Source organism: Podarcis cretensis (assembly GCF_951804945.1).
Source record: "Podarcis cretensis genome assembly, chromosome: 5".
NCBI lineage: Eukaryota > Metazoa > Chordata > Lepidosauria > Squamata > Lacertidae > Podarcis > Podarcis cretensis.
The window spans coordinates 62,104,498-62,120,595 of NC_137174.1; the positions used below are offsets into that span (position 1 = coordinate 62,104,498).

At 44.4% G+C, this 16,098-nt stretch overlaps 2 protein-coding genes across 2 annotated transcripts in view; both read right to left on the reverse strand.

The window, feature by feature from the left end:
- The window catches only part of EFHD1 (EF-hand domain family member D1), a 32,896-nt gene extending 23,044 nt beyond the window's left edge, over window positions 1–9,852 (reverse strand). Inside the window, exon 1 of the mRNA XM_079976938.1 lies at window positions 9,420–9,852. Within this exon, the coding sequence (XP_079833064.1) occupies window positions 9,420–9,736 (317 nt within the window). The 5' untranslated portion in view covers window positions 9,737–9,852. The remainder of the gene's footprint in view (window positions 1–9,419) is intronic.
- The window catches only part of LOC307217462 (autoimmune regulator-like), a gene marked incomplete at its 5' end in the record, with an annotated part of 136,567 nt that overhangs the window by 64,972 nt on the left and 55,497 nt on the right, over window positions 1–16,098 (reverse strand). The gene's annotated exons all lie outside the window — the stretch shown is intronic.

The window sequence follows — 16,098 nt, forward strand, 5'->3', positions numbered from 1 at the left end:
TGTAATAGAACCTCAAAGCATAGACCATAGAGGTGGGAGTTCGTATTCCACTTGATCAGGGATAGCTCAGTTGGTAAAGCATGAGTCTCTTAATCTCAGAGTCGTGGATTTGAGCCCCACATTGGGCAAAATATTCTTATATTGCAGCGGATTGGACCACATGGCCCTTTTGGTCATGTCAATTCTATGATTGTGTATGCTTACTGGGTGAGCTTGGGCAAACCAGCCCAGCCTTGTGACAGTAAAATGAGGGGGTTGGGGAGGTCTGCTGCCTTGAGCTTCTCAGAAAGGTGGTGCAAAAATGTGGAAAGAAAGAGAAATTACTATAGCACTTGTCAAGAACAAAGTGAAATACACCAGGCTTGCCAGCCTCACTCCTCCTACCCACCCTCCAAAAGAATTCCCCAGCATATGCCTCCTCCATATCAGCAGACATTTGTTCTAGAAATAGACATATGGTTTAGAAATTCCTGCTGGTTCTTACTGTTGATACAAGAAATGAGAAGGCTGCTGGTCTAAGCAACAGCTACTAATTTTAACCAACAATTAAGGTTGGCTAAAGCGTGCTCTCTTGTAATGTTCCAACATCAGCAACTCAGATTTCATTTCATGTGCTCAATGTTGTCAATCTAGACAATTTAGAAATACCTTTCTCTACTCTCTGTTTTTGAGGCTAGACATTTTTTGTTTCCAAACATGGAAAAAAAAATCAGTGGCATTTTTTTATTTTATATATTATCTTATTTACTGTATTAACTGTTCGTTAAGGACCAATTCTTATTATGATTTTATTGCAGTTCCGTCAGCATGGAATGTGCTTTACAAAATACAAGAGCCCAAGTCCAGAGTTTTTAATCTAGAATGCAACATGGGAAAACAACACAGGACGGGAAGGGGAAGGGGAAGGGGAACTGCTCTAAATTGAAGACTCAAGAGCTTACCAAATCTCATTTAAATAATCACCCTTAATACTTGGAACAGATACCTGTTAATAATACATGAACTTAAAACTATGTCAAGCTTCAAGAGCAGGAATATAGTATTCACCAGAAGTATACAAATTTTACACTAGAGAGTCCATTAACAACCAGAGGCATACCTACGGGCTGGCAAAACCAACTATTAGATGTATTCCAAATTAAGGGTGTCTAATTAGCATAACGGGACGCGGGTGGCGCTGTGGGTAAAACCTCAGTGCCTAGGACTTGCCAATCGTATGGTCGGCGGTTCAAATCCCCGCGGCGGGGTGAGCTCCCATCTTTCGGTCCCAGCTCCTGCCCACCTAGCAGTTCGAAAGCACCCCTAAGTGCAAGTAGATAAATAGGTACTGCTTTATAGCGGGAAGGTAAACGGCGTTTCCATGTGCTGCACTGGTGCTGGCTTGCCAGAGCAGCTTCGTCACACTGGCCACGTGACCCGGAAGTGTCTGCGGACAGCGCTGGCTCCCGGCCTCTTAAGTGAGATGAGCGCACAACCCTAGAGTCGGACACGACTGGCCCGTACGGGCAGGGGTACCTTTACCTTTAATTAGCATAACAAGAAAGAAAGAGTAACACTTAAAAAAATAAAAAGGATTTGGGTACCCAGGCTGGTCCATTTATAGACATACATTTGTGTTTGTTTCAGGTGGGTGTGGGTGTATAAACAGTCAGGCAGTATCTTTATTAGGACTAACCAAAACATCAAAAAAAGTGAGCAAGCTTTCAGGCTCTCCAGAAAGCTTCATCAAGGTAGATATTTTGAAGACTATCTAGCTTTGTCTTGCCAACCTAGTGCCCTCCAGTTGTTTTTCCAAGTACAACCTATCTAGAGGGCAGCAGGATGAGGAAGACTGTTCTAGCCTGAGGTGGAGTTCTGGAGAGCTTGAAAGTATTCTCACTATTTTACGATGTTTTGGTTGGTCCTAATGAAGTTGTTGCCCTGCTGTGGATCTAAAGAAACACTGTCTGCAGTGGAAAAAGTAGATTAAGATACCATTCCCAATCCCAGCCGAGCCTGTGTTCTACACTAGCAAAAATGCCCATGAATTCTAGCATCTAGACTGTAACTCCTTTCACAGTGAGGACTTTTGACTATTTTTCAGTGCTTGCAAAACATCTGGAAGTGCTTGGAGGATCAACTACAACTTCCTTTTCTCCAACAGGCTGACACAGGAGGATGACTGATTGCAATGTCATACCATTGCTCCCTTCCTGGCATGTACTAGGGCAGAAAAGAGTCAGGCTTTGGGTGTGCAGATCTGGCACATTCCCTATATAATTAAAGAGGAGTGTTTAATCAAAACAGAAAAGGTAGTAGCAGTGGTGGTAGCAACAGAAAGCCCTGCTCCACTCTTTCATACAGTGTGTCCCCCCCCCCACACACTATCATGCAATAATTTGACTGAAGGAATGTGTAAATCACACCAACAGTGTACAGAGATTATTTTCAGAGGCTCTCATAATTAAAATATCTCACTGCATCTGCAGCGGAACCATCACTGTACAAACCTATCCCTTCTGACTACTGCACATGGCAGTCCATTGGTATCTCTGGCAGAGAAGAATGATGGATGAGGTTTTAAAAAGAGGCACTTCCCTTTTCGGTTGGGGACTCCCCCCGCCCCCCGGCAATCTTTCTTGCCAGATTAGCACAGCAGTAAAGAACTTTATACTACCCATAGCAGCTGGCTGAAAAGGCACAAAGGCAGTGGTCTGGCAGACAGGGAAGCAAGCCACAGCACAGCTGGATCACAGCCAAAGATAAAATCAAAAGACTAGGTATCCCTTCAAGAATATGCAGTAACAAAATTGGGGGGGGGGGGCGGACTCCCATTTCACAGTCTACACATCACCACCCCCACCCCAAGAGGGTATATTTGTAGCCTACATGCTAGACAGCAGGGAACAGGTCTGCTTACTGAGTGCAGTAAAATCGTGTAAACACAACACAGATCAGTCAGGTTTCGCTGCAATATTTACACATCATGCCAGAGCCAGAAAGGCAGGGCGGCTGTTTTTTTTTAATATGGTCTTGGACAGGATACACCCGCATTGCTCTGATAGGGGCAGTGATTTCTCCTTACTCCTTTAATTTCTTGCCAGTCAAAGAGGATGAACATTTTAAATCATCAGAAGAGAGTAAATTTCTTTGGCGAGAAGCTTGAAACAAATCAGATCATTCAGGCTGAATGATTTCCACTAACAATTATAGATCAGTGATGCCCACATATACAAGCCAATAGATTTGAACTTCACTGGAATTCTGGAGGTTTCCCAGATTCTGATATTTGAAAGTTGCTTTGCACGTGGATACTTCTGTCGAGAAAACACGCAAAATGTAACATATAGCTGCCCCACGCAAGCACCTGGAGAAGAATAATTACGAAGCCATTTGTATGTTAGGCATAGCATGATTTTCCTAGTTGTATTAAGATTCAACACTGATTCACTCCTGTATATCCATCACTTGTAACTTTTTCAGATCATTATTACTTTAAAGAAAAGCAAGAAACAGATTCAGAAAAGTATCGTAGCCATTCTTTACAGATGAATGTGTTTTATTCTTCTGGTAATGCATATTAAGTTGTCAATGCTTCAAGATGTCATCCTTCCTTTGTAGGGGTAGGGAAGTGGCACCCCCTGGCCTAATTCTAAATGGATGGCAAGGGGGGGGGGAGGATAACAGCAGAGATAGAGAAAGCAGGGTGCACAACTGACTCTTGGTTCTGGCCCCACCCAACATTAATATTAACCATCGTTTAGTATAATATGTGAATAGAGACTTCCTCCTCAGCTATGGTTAAGAAGCCATCACCCTCTTAAAAGCTGCAGAGTAGCCTATAAAGAGGAAAACAACAACAGCACCAAACAAACAACAACAGCCCACCTGAAACTGCTCACAAGTCTTGGCTGCTTTTGCTGGAGCTTTTAACTATTTTGTGGTGTAGCAAACCATAGCTGAAGTGGTTGTCTGTCAGACACCTGAACTTTAATTATGGTTTATTAACCATGGTCAACGGTGTCTGTGGTTTAGCATCAAACTTGCCATCATGATAGCCACCAGCCTGGACAGCTTTAAAGGGGGTTTAAACAAATTCATGGAGAAGCCAGATGTGTCTTTTGCTGCTACGCTACCCTGCAGACCCCCTGGATCACCTGGCCAGGCAGGTGAAGATGCTAGGCACCAAAGGTGGTACTTGGACATTTCCATCCAGTCGCAAAAGGCCAGTTGCCAGTCACAAAATGTGACTGCTGCCCAGCTAATTTCTGACTATCCATTGCTAAGAATCCTGAGTAGCAGAAGGCTATGGACTTCCCATAGGTATCTGGCTGGCCACTGTGTGAGAACAGAAAGCTAGATTAAATGGGTTTTATGTCTGATCTAGCAAAGTTCTTCTTTATGTTCTTATGATCTGAAATCGCTCTTCTGGATGACTAGCAATGTTAGAACTAGAATGTGCTTTATTATGTTGACGTGCAGGGAGCAAAAGGAAATATTCTTCACAGCACACAATTGGCCTTTGGAGCTTATTTAGTATGTGGCAAACGGCCAGCACTAGAGCTGGGTTCAAAAAAGGTCAAAAAGAATGAATGAGAACATTGAATGCTATTAACCAAGATGTTCAGGGCAAAGTACCCCACATGTATTCACTGATTGTTGAAGACAAGTCTGGGGAGTGGGGAACAGCATTTCCAGATACGACCACCTGAGACTAAACTATTTTGTTTGTTACTTCTGCTGTCAATTGTTTTTCCTAAACTAAAGCATAAAGAGTTGGTCACTGGCTTCAGTAGACCACCATGGAGGTTCTGTAAAACTGTTATTAAGTCTTTAAATACAAGTTGGTATAATAATAATAATAATAATAATAATTTTATTATTTATACCCTGCCCATCTGGCTAGGCTTTCCTAGCTACTGTGGGCAGCTTCCAGCAGAATATAAAAACAAGATAACATGGACATCATTAAACAAATAACAAATGGATGTTGGACTCTGAAGCCAGCCAAGTTTTCTAAAGCTAAAATTCCACTGTGCGCATTTGTCAGGTTTTCTGGCAAAACTGAGGAAAACCCTTTTCCGTAGAATCCCCACGCTGAATAATAATTGCTTTGTTTTCCTAGGTGTTATTTGATCTGGAAGACACTCATAACTATTCTTTTCCCTCCTGGAATTATCCGCCGTTTCCCCAACCCAAGATAATTTTGTTTAATTAGCCGCTGTGCCTTCTACAATATGAAAAATGGTTTTATTCGAAGGTAAAGGCGACTGTGAACAAAGCTTATCAATACCTAATTAGGGCTGAACAAAGAAAGTTGCATCAGCAGTTGTCTGCACTGCCAGATCTCCCCTGTGTGCTTCAAAGAAGCCTCCTCCCCACATGCTACAGTCCTCGAGGTCTCCAAAACCCAACCCAACCAGCTCCTGAGCTTTCTGACAGACCCAAGGTGGGAAGCCAAGCTTGTAGCTGCTGTGTTTGTCCTGTTGACATGTGAAGTGGGGAGAAGTTTCTTCATATTTATGTCAAAACCACCCCCCTCACCTGGCTTCCTCCCCATTCTCAGTTGCTTCCATTGCTTCTCTCTCTCTCTCAGCTCTGGCATCAGAGACAGGCTAGGGCAAAGGCATATAATAAGGAGGTAAGCTGGAGGAAGGGGAAAGGTTTAAGCCTTCCTCACCTTCACCACACATACCCTTTGAACCTACAAATGAAGATGCCATTCCCAATGTTATACACAACTAGAGCAGACACATCAACAAACAAATGTGATAGACACCTTCAGCTCTAGTTCTACAGAGCAAAATCTCCAAGGATCTGCTGACACGAAACACATTATACGTTCCTACGTTCCTATGTTTTTACTAGGGGCTGCTGCCTCTGCTTTGCCGGGCCCCCATTCTCCACACCTGGCCAACCCCTCCCCTCTTTACATCTGACCAAGCCCCCCCACTTTTAAAGGCGGTTGGGGGTGCTTCAGAGAGTGGTTTGCCAAACTTCAATGCAGCCATGTTTAACAGAGTGGGAGGCACTTCAGAGAGCAGTTTGACCTTCCCCATCTCTGTTGAACAGCTCACCTGGGCCATCCACATGGCTTGCTTGCTCGCTCACCTGTTGTTCTGTCATCCCCCTGGAGTTGGCATAGCCACCTACTGACAGCCTCAAATTGCAGTAAGACATGTTTATGCATACTGGAAGAAAAGCATAGCCCACTTGTAATATAGTGCCTTGGTACTGAGGGTTGGAGATGTCCTGACTCTACACGGGAGCTGGACTGGAACTCACCTCTAGGCAGGAAAGTCATGTTGGGAAGACAGTTGTTACCAGCAAGTTGTTACCTGGAAGGTGGAGGCCAAAACGAAGGAGGCATAGACTGCAAGGTCTATAGCCCATGGGGCTCATATGCATTCAATATTGCAAAGGAAAGCTAGATACTACTTTCCTGGTTGCTGCAATGTTCTTATGGGGAGACGACGTCTCTCTTCTGTACAAGTATTACTGTTACAGAGGTCCTTAAAAATCCTAATGAGGCTCACAGTGTTGACATGTGACAGAAGTGGAAAACCAGGCCTTGGACTGATGAGTGGTCTTAGCTAACACCCAGCTTATTTATATCCCTCCCATTATGGTACTAGCAGCTTTCCTTAGACTGCTACTGTGGTTTAAAGCAGGTGTGGGGAACCATTGGTTGCTGAACTATAGCTCCCATCATTCCTGGCCATTAGCCACGCTGGCTGGGCGGCCACCTGGCGGCCCAAAAGTTCCATACACCTGTTTTAAAGTGAAGTAAAATACAGTCATACCTCTTGTTACGTTCGGTTCAAGTTATGTTCTTTCAGGATACGTCCCGCGGCGACCTGGAAGTAACGGAACGGGTTACTTCCAGGTTTCGCTGCTCACGCATGCACAGACGCTCAAAATGACGTCACGCACATGCGCACAAGCGGCAAATCGCGACCCGTGCAGACACAGGTTGCATTCTGCTCATGTTGCAAATGGGGCTCTGGGACGGATCCCGTTCGCAACCAGAGGTACCACTGTACACAGCATTTGCCTCTGTCTTTCATAACTAGCCCACAGACAGTGCTTGTCTTTTTGCTTCTAGTAATAAAGAATTATGTTAATTCTGCCCTTGGGCTTTGCATTATGAGCAATGCAGTTGCCCTTCAGTGTACTGGCAAAAATGCAGTTATTTCTTTCTACCTACCACAAGAAGAGGCACATGGATGTTATTTAAGAGCAGCGTGGTCTCAGAAGCACTTTCAGTGCTGGGATAGAATCATGGACTTGCAGAGTTGGAAGGCACCCCGAGGGTCATCTAGTCCAACCCCCTGCAATTGCTCTGTGCTGTAAGGCTCAGGTGGGTGGGTTAGTAGCAATTACAGCAAATTATGAAGGGTGGGCTACAATTTTTGTTATTAAATAATAATGAAATGAAGTATCAAGCAGCTTCTCCTTAATTCTGAGGTTTTATGCAACCGTCTGATGGGGACAATCTATTTCATTTCTTTGTCTCAAGGGGAGTGGAAAGAAAGTGTGACTCTTTTTCAGTTTCACTGGTTACAGAATCTCCACTCTCTTGGCTTGGGATGTGCTTTATGTCTTCAGATTTCTATCTCAAGGATGTGATCAACTTTGTACTTGGTCCCTAGCTCCACCAACAGCCTCTCCTTAAACAAAACAAATACCAATCAGGGAAAAACCATAGTCAAAGTCAAGGGATCTTTGTTGCAACACTAAACGCTGGTGGAGTTGTTATAGCTATACACCGCATAATGCGCTGTCCTGGCTCATTACAATGGCTATTTCAGCACCATCATAAATAGCTGTTTGGGGTCACATTTTCTTCCAGGACTACAGGTTATGGATAAAACAAACCTTTATCAACTAAATAAAAGTAGTGCTAACATACTTAGCATAGTAATAAACAAAAACACCACTACCACCCCAGACAGTTTAAACTACTAGCAAATTACACTGCCTGAATAGTGTTTTTCTAGGAGACAATATTAAACTACAACCTACAACTTTCAGAACACGTCAGCCAGTACAGTTCCACATCCTACGCATGTTTGGAAGCAAGTCCCACTAAGTTCAGTGGGACACGTAATTGCAACACTGACTTAAGGAAGCTATGCTAGCATAGACTTACTAAGAAAAGACAGCCCCAAAAGTCCCTTTTCAAAGGGTGCTTAAGCAAGACTGGAACAAGTGACAAATAGTCATATTTCACGACTTAAAAGGAACATGCTAAATATAACTGCAGTTGGCTTTGCGGAGATGGGGAAGGTCAAACTTTTTTTGTTGCTGCAGTGTGGCTTTTGAGCATTGCTACCAAGTATAAACTGCTCCAAAGCTAGACCACAGAAGAAAATAAACCTTGAGATGACTGATAGAAGAGGTGCAGTTCACACACAGTGGTCCCAGTTCTGCAAGTTGAAAACTGCAACCTGTTTTAGAACTTAGTGAATGTAAACTTTAAAAATAAAATAAAAAGAATAGAGATCCTTTTTCACCTTTTCTCATTCATAAGACTATACAGTACTGCAGGAAGAGTAGCAAAGGAAAGAAGTGCAGGCACCTGAATGCTACTAACCTGGGGGGTACTTAAAAGCTCTACTTTCCATAATGACCAGGGTACATGTAGTTCTGCAAGGCTATTCTCAACCTGCTTTGCACAAAATAAGCTAAAACCCAGACTCAGGCTTCTCCAGAAAAGAGCTGCAATTAAAGAACTCCTAGTTAAGAAACCAAGCTTGACATCCATTCTACAGAAGCAGTTCTTGGTTTTAGGCTGCAATCCTATGCACAGTTACCTGGGAGTAAACTCCGCTGAACAGAATGGGTCTTACTTCAGAGTAAACATACAGAAGATTATAGTTCTCTTTTCATTTCATACAACCACTAAGAACAGGGGGGGGGGGCCGGCGGACAAAATTGCTGCTTCTCGCTAGCCAACCATTCACACCTACCCCCAGATCACAAGAGCTTCAAGGCACGTTTTCCGTGGCTACTAAACCAGCAGTCGTGTGAAATAGTACTTGACCGGATTCAGCCCGTGCTTCCAGTGAAGGCTCGGTTGCAGAACGTTTTGCTAGTTAAGGCTGCCATCATACATACATACATACATACATACATTTACTGGAGAGTAAATCCTAGTGAACTAAGCGGGTTGGGTTTTTTCTCCAGCCTAGAAAACATGCATTGCTTGCATGCAATCCCGATCTCCAGCAGCAGAGGAGCTGCTTACTCCGTAGAGCTCAACGGGATTTTCTATTTTTTTACACCTCTGAACTAAAGGCGCTGAGAACCGCGCCGCATCGATGCAACTCCAAGCGCACGTGCAGCCGCCCGGTTCTACTCCGAAGCAGGCGCTTTCCACTCCGTACAGGGACCCGGGCTGAGGAGGAAAGGAGGGCCGGGGACGGGGCGGTGCTTACAGTCGGAAGAGCCGCTCCATGTCCTTGATCTGCCGGCGGCTGAACTCCTTGAACTCCGTGTAAGGATTGAAGATCTGGGCGAAGCGGGGCCGCGCCGCGCCCGCGTTGATGTCCTGCCTGCGACTCAGCTTGGCGCTCAGCTCCGGGTCCGCGGAGGCGTTCACGGGGTTCTGGTCGTCGTCGTCGTCGTCGTCCGGCTCCGCCAGGCTCGCCTCGGACCCCGCGGGCTCGTCGCCGTCCTCGGGAGGAGCCTCCGAAGTGCTGCCGTCCCGCAGCAGCCGGCGCTGCAGCTTCTGGGCCAGCTCGGCCGAGGCCATGTTGCGCGGCGAAGAACGAGCGGCGGCGGCGGCGGCGGCGGCGAGAAGAAAAACCTCCGCGGGGCCACTTCGCTCCTGCGCTGAGGAAAGAAGTCTGCCGGCCCCGAACTTTATTCTAAGACTTGGGCGAATTGGCGGGGAAGGCGAGTCAGGGCCAGGGGGCGGGGAGGCGGAGGGAGGCCGGGCCGGGACTTAAGGAGGCGCCGGGGAATTGGCGCGCTCCAGGCTCGGCCTCCGGAGACTCTGCCTTGCGGGGGAGCCGGAGTTGTTCTCCATTAGTTCCTCTTCCCCCGCACCTGTTCGCTCTGACTCAACGTTTCGCCTTTATTTCTTCATGGCTGGAAGCCGACTTTCATTATTCCAGAGCGCATACATGCACTTACGCGTGTATATATATATATATATATATATTAACAATCAGCAATGAGGATATCTTCTTCAGTGGGGTTGTCTCAGGACAGATCACCACACCTTTACAACATCTGTGCTACTGACTGACAAACTTTGTTGAAATATGAACACACACACAAAAAATCAAGTTGAGTTGTGTATAAATAAACAAATTAAGCAATGTACACTAACGCTTCTGGGGCCCCTTTGGGATTAGGGGCCCCGAACCTTAAACCACATCAGTTTTATAGTAGGTGGGCCCCTGATACACACACAAGCTAAGGAAGCAGCTGCACCTCCTCTAGGTAAAGGTAAAGGTACCCCTGCCCGTACGGGCCAGTCTTGCCAGACTCTAGGGTTGTGCGCTCATCTCACTCTATAGGCCAGGAGCCAGCGCTGTCCGGAGACACTTCCGGGTCACGTGGCCAGCGTGACAAGCTGCATCTGGCGAGCCAGCGCAGCACACGGAACGCCGTTTACCTTCCCGCTGGTAAGCGGTCCCTATTTATCTACTTGCACCCGGGGGTGCTTTCGAACTGCTAGGTTGGCAGGCGCTGGGACCAAGCGACGGGAGCGCACCCCATCGCGGGGATTCGAACCGCCAGCCATACGATCGGCAAGTCCTAGGCGCTGAGGTTTTACCCACAGTGCCATCCGCGTCCGCACCTCCTCTAGTTGAAAGCATAAACTTAAACTTCCCTGGGTCAATGCACTCTATATTTCACACAAAGTGGTCCTGTTTACCTCATGCTTTGGATCTTTCTCTCCTCCCACCCCCACCCCACCCCCTTCACCCCATTTTTAATCACCAAGTGAGCCAAGGAGTATTTATTTAGGGGTTCAGGAGTGTCATTTCAGATTATGGTGTGGGAGAAGGGAGATTTATAGTAAAAGGTTCCCCCGTCTGGTGTTCTTCAAATGTAAGGTTGTAGAACAGTATGCTGTGGCTATTAGGACACACACTTTGTCTCAGAAGCGAAGGGACCTGCACTTTGGGTATTCAAGTAAAGTGCAAATAGACCCGTATGCAACAGGAACTTGACTGTGGCTACTTGGAAGTAAATCTGGCAGTTTTCAATAGGGTTTACTTAAGTGTGCATAAAGGTAAAGGTAAAGGGACCCCTGACCGTTAGGTCCAATCCCGGACAACTCTGGGGTTGCGGTTCTCATCTCGCTTTACTGGCCGAGGGAGCTGGCGTACATCTTCCGGGTCATATGGCCAGCATGACTAAGCCGAGCCAGAACAGCGCACGGAAACATCATTTACCTTCCCGCCCGAGTGGTACCTATTTATCTACTTGCACTTTGACACGCTTTAGAACTGCTAGGTGGGCAGGAGCAGGGACCGAACAACGGGAGCTCACCCCGTTGTGGGGATTCGAACCGCCAACCTTCTGATAAGCAAACCCTAGGATCTGTGGTTTAGACCACAGTGCCACTCGTGTCCCTTTAAGTGTGCACAGGTGTGCAGTTTCAACACCTTCCACCCAGCACCCACAGAACTGTGAGCTGGCCACAAGTAGAAGCTCCATCAATACATGGATCACATGTTGATCCAAACAGTGGAGGAGCTGCTCCCTGGTAGCCCTACCTTTTCTAAATGAAACTGCTGGCTGTGATTTTACCCTAGAACTGAACTAAATTTTCTCTTTCCAGTTCTTGGTGCATCAAAACACATTGAAGAATTTTTGTTTATTTGCTGTGATTTCAGCTGTTGAAGCAATAGCACCTTACATTTGAAGCACATTGTTTGCCCCGAAGGATTCTGTTAAGGGTTCCAGAATTGCAGCTCTGTGAGGCTTCCTGCTAATCAACCGTCTACAATTTTATCTAAATACAGTACCAATTTATGATATATTATTTGTTCCGCAGCTTTTTTTTTAACATTTCAAATATAAGCCATCCTAAATAAATAAAAGCTAGGGTGGAAATGATGATTATGATAATTATACAATTTCTAACAGGGCTGGGAAATAACAAGAAAGGAAAATAGATCTGTGCATTTCCCACATGTTTAAATTATGAGCGCTTAAAGCAGTTATGAGGTAAATGAATAGTAAATTATCTACTCCAAAATATGGCATATAACTTAAGCTTTATTAGTTACGTCCTTGATAACATGTTTGACTACCTTCTAAGGCAGAAGATGGAAATACAAGATTTAATTTGATTAAATGGTTAAAGAAAGCCCACACTTTGCAAGTATATTTATGTATGGCGTTAGGGCTGTGATTATAGAAGCTGTGGGACCAGTTGTTCCATGTTAATTCAGAATAAAATGATGTGATCCATCTTTACATCTTGCCCCAAGCTACTGTCCAGCTCTGACCCTCCTGTATGGCCTCCTTTTTGTTGGGAAAATCTGCTTCTAATACTTAAGAGAAGGTGTCTTGTTTCCTCGCCCTCATCAAGGCATGAGGTCTTGGAATTTGCCCATCCCAGCATAGAGGAGCCTCCTTAAAATTGCAGTGGCACGCCTCCTCCCCCGCATATCTCCCGGGGTCTAAAATAAACTAGAACCAAGTCCCAAGTACAATGCTATGCTTTGGCTCTGTGTTTTCCAAAAGGGAACCAGCAGAGGTTTTATTTTCTGTGTGGGTGTGGTCAGGTCTCTTTTTAAGTTCTATTTCCCCAAAGAGATCTGTCTGATAAGAAGTGATTTATGTGTTCATTTTCTTAAGTGCATTTTTTGTCAGAACAGGAGCTAGTCAATTTGCATGATCAAAAGGGCTTTGTTTAAAATCCTAAATGCTTGTTTGTGTCTGTCATGGGGAAGCTTGGCCAGGGGACTTCCAGGCTTTTCCTGCAGTTAAAATAATATTCAGAAATCCTAAATCTAAGGGCTAGATATAACAAACGTCCTTAGGGCTAAGATCAACATTTTTTTCTGACTTGAGTCATCCTGAATGCTTTCTCCCATCTCCAACCACTGCTCACATCTCTATTGACTTTATTTTACTCTGCCTTAGTGCCAAACCACTTGTTGGCATCAGTCTGTCTGAGAGACAATGGAGTGTACCTGTAGAGAGGGGTTGAAGTCAAACTGCTGCATTAGCAGCACTGAAGTGACCTCCTTGGAGGTTCTGGGCTGCCCAGAGGACAATATCTATCCTCTCCACCTTGCTGATGTGGTCCAAAGGAAATCAGAGCAATACGTTTAACACCAGCTTAGCCACAGGAGTTGTCAGAAAAAGGTGTACAAGGCACTATCCAACTATTTTAGGGACTACACTCCAGATTTTTGTATGGTTTACTCCTTAGCCTTTCCTTCTCCCAAATATATCCTGCAAGGCAACAGAGATTTAGGATCAAAGGTTTCTGTCTTCTAGATAGGTTACCTTCCCAGGTTGACGAGTCCCAACTTTTGATACTCATCAGCTACCCTCACCTGGTTTAGCCGGCCAGTCGAAGCCGTTCTTGGGATGTGGCTGCTTTCGCATGCTGACAGTTTCTAGGATCCACAGGTGAGGGCAGGGTGGGGACCAAGATGGACAAACTACCCCAGAAGGAGAACAATGTGTCCCCAACCAGAGGTACTACCAACACCCCTAACACCCTCCCACACTGTTTTTCATCATATGTGATAATCCCAGATAAAGTAAAAGTAGAACTTAAGGCTGAAGGACAAACATGAAAGTCTTGTATACCTTAAAAGACTACTAACACATTCCTGTAGCAGAAACAAGTGTAGAAGCATACAAAAAGGACCAGGCCAGGCCATAGTCTGAGCAATCCTTCACCAGGGCTTAGCAATAAACTTGGGGTTTTTTTGTGTTTGGCTTATCTCTGGAATATGTAAAGCAACCTGATACTGTCCCTGGCAACAACCAGGCTTATCCATTCCCATCAGTGATTAAGGTATAAGGCCTTTACCTCAGACAGAGGATGTGGTGTCTAGGCAGCCTGGGGGCTTTTCCTTGGTTGGTTGGTTGGTTGGTTGGTTGGTTTGCTTGTTTTATTTTTGCCAGTTAATAACTGAACCAGTCTATTTTATTCCTAAGGTTCATTTGAACAAGTCATCTCAAACTAACTGCTCTGTAAAATCCTTCTGCAGGACACCTAGCTGCAGGCAGAATGGCTAGGATTGTGTAGGCTGATTTGTACGGATCATTCTGCTTCATGACAGAGATCTTGGTTAGATAGTCATTCTAAGATTCCATTTGTATCAAAGCCCTTCTTTAAAGATTTATTTAAAGATGCAGTTAAATTTAAAAAACCTTTTGATTGAAGGTGTTCCAATTAGCTGAGCAGCAGTTGTTTGTTTTTTAAGCCTTAATCATTTTTAATTTTATGTATTTATTTATACCCTGCCCTTCTTTCTGTATTATCCTGGGGTATGTCACAAGAAACAACATAAACAGAGAAAACAAATACAAATTAATAGCTAGAAAAGCCTGCAGTCCTCCAGGCTGGACCTATAATTATTTAGAGGTATTTTTTAAAAGAAAAAAAACACACCCTTCAGTTGGTGCTGAAGTTTGGAAGAGAGGATATTCCATAGCCATGATGCTAATGATGAGAAGGTCCTTTGGCAGGACATTGTCTTTTGACCTCTGCTAGTGATGGCATCCTCAAGAGGGTCAAGCAGGATTGTATGGGGAAATGTGTTACTTCAGATACTTGGGTCCCAAGCTTTATTGAAGTTTGTGTGTTTGTACCAGAATCCTGAATTAAGCTTGGTGACTAATAGGCAGCCAGTGAAGACAATTTAACAAGAAGTGTAATGTTGTCTCTTGCAGACATGCTTGTCAATTCACTCTTGCTGCAGTTGCCTGACTGTCTTCAAGGGTAGCCCCATGTGAAGTTAGTTGCAGTAATCCAGCCCATATGATAACAGGGTGTGGATAACTTTGCCCAGGCTATCTGTGTCCCCCTCTCCAGGAATGGCCATAGCTGGCAAACCAGCTGTAGCTGTAAAAAGCCATGAGTCACTGAGCTCTAGCAACAGAGCAGAATCACACACACCTCCTTGATGGAGGGTGACATTTTGCCTTCACTTCTGAGGCTTCCCATCCCAATTATAAAGGTAATTAAACTGCTGCTTTTTAATTCAGAACATATTTTCATCTTTGGCAGAAATGGGGGTAAGTCCTAATTCTATTTATTACCTACTTTCACAAACTTCTCAGAACCTATGTGATATCCATACTACATGACCTAGTTTAGACATCCCAGTTCTATAAATTAGCCACAGTAATAATGTGTGTGTGTGTTTCTGTGTTTCTGCCTAGTTTCGAACAGGGGACCTTTCGCGTGTGAGGCGAACGTGATAACCACTACGCTACAGAAACTAGCCACAGTAATACCCTGGCAGATTCTCTCTTGGTTTTGTATAGTGCCATGAGCACTCACACAAAATCACTAAACAAAATTATTAACTCCTCTTCTTCAACAAATCCCCCATTGCTTCACAATATGGGGAAAATGTAGGATTCTTGGATAGTTCTAAGGAGCTTCTAAAGGAATGAGTGACAATTATTGATTATCACGAGAACACTAGATCACAACATTTTGGCTATTAATAAATTATTAGACAAGGATCCGTAGTGTTATGATAACAAATTCAAATTGTAGGGAAAGTTTATAGTTTTACCACCCAGATTATGTGAACAAAATAATGGTTTATGCATATGAATGATGATCCTGGAACATACCCCTGGAATCTTCAATAGGACCTTATGAGAAAATGTGGTTTTAGGATTATTTAATATGCTTGAAACGTTATAGCTCTTATAGCCAAGAAACAGTCTGCAAATGGGCAATTAAGAAAAGAAAAGAAAAGTTATGTCTAATAAACTCAGAGCCAGTATTTCCTTCCTCTAGTGTAAAATGCAGAACTCCTAGAGCCAAGCTAAAAAACAAAATTCAAGAGAACTATTTAACATGCGTGCTAATAGAAGTGCCTGTGAGGGGCCAACTATTTATTGGCTGTGGGAAACAACAGTATAGTTGCTCATGTTTTCAGATAAATG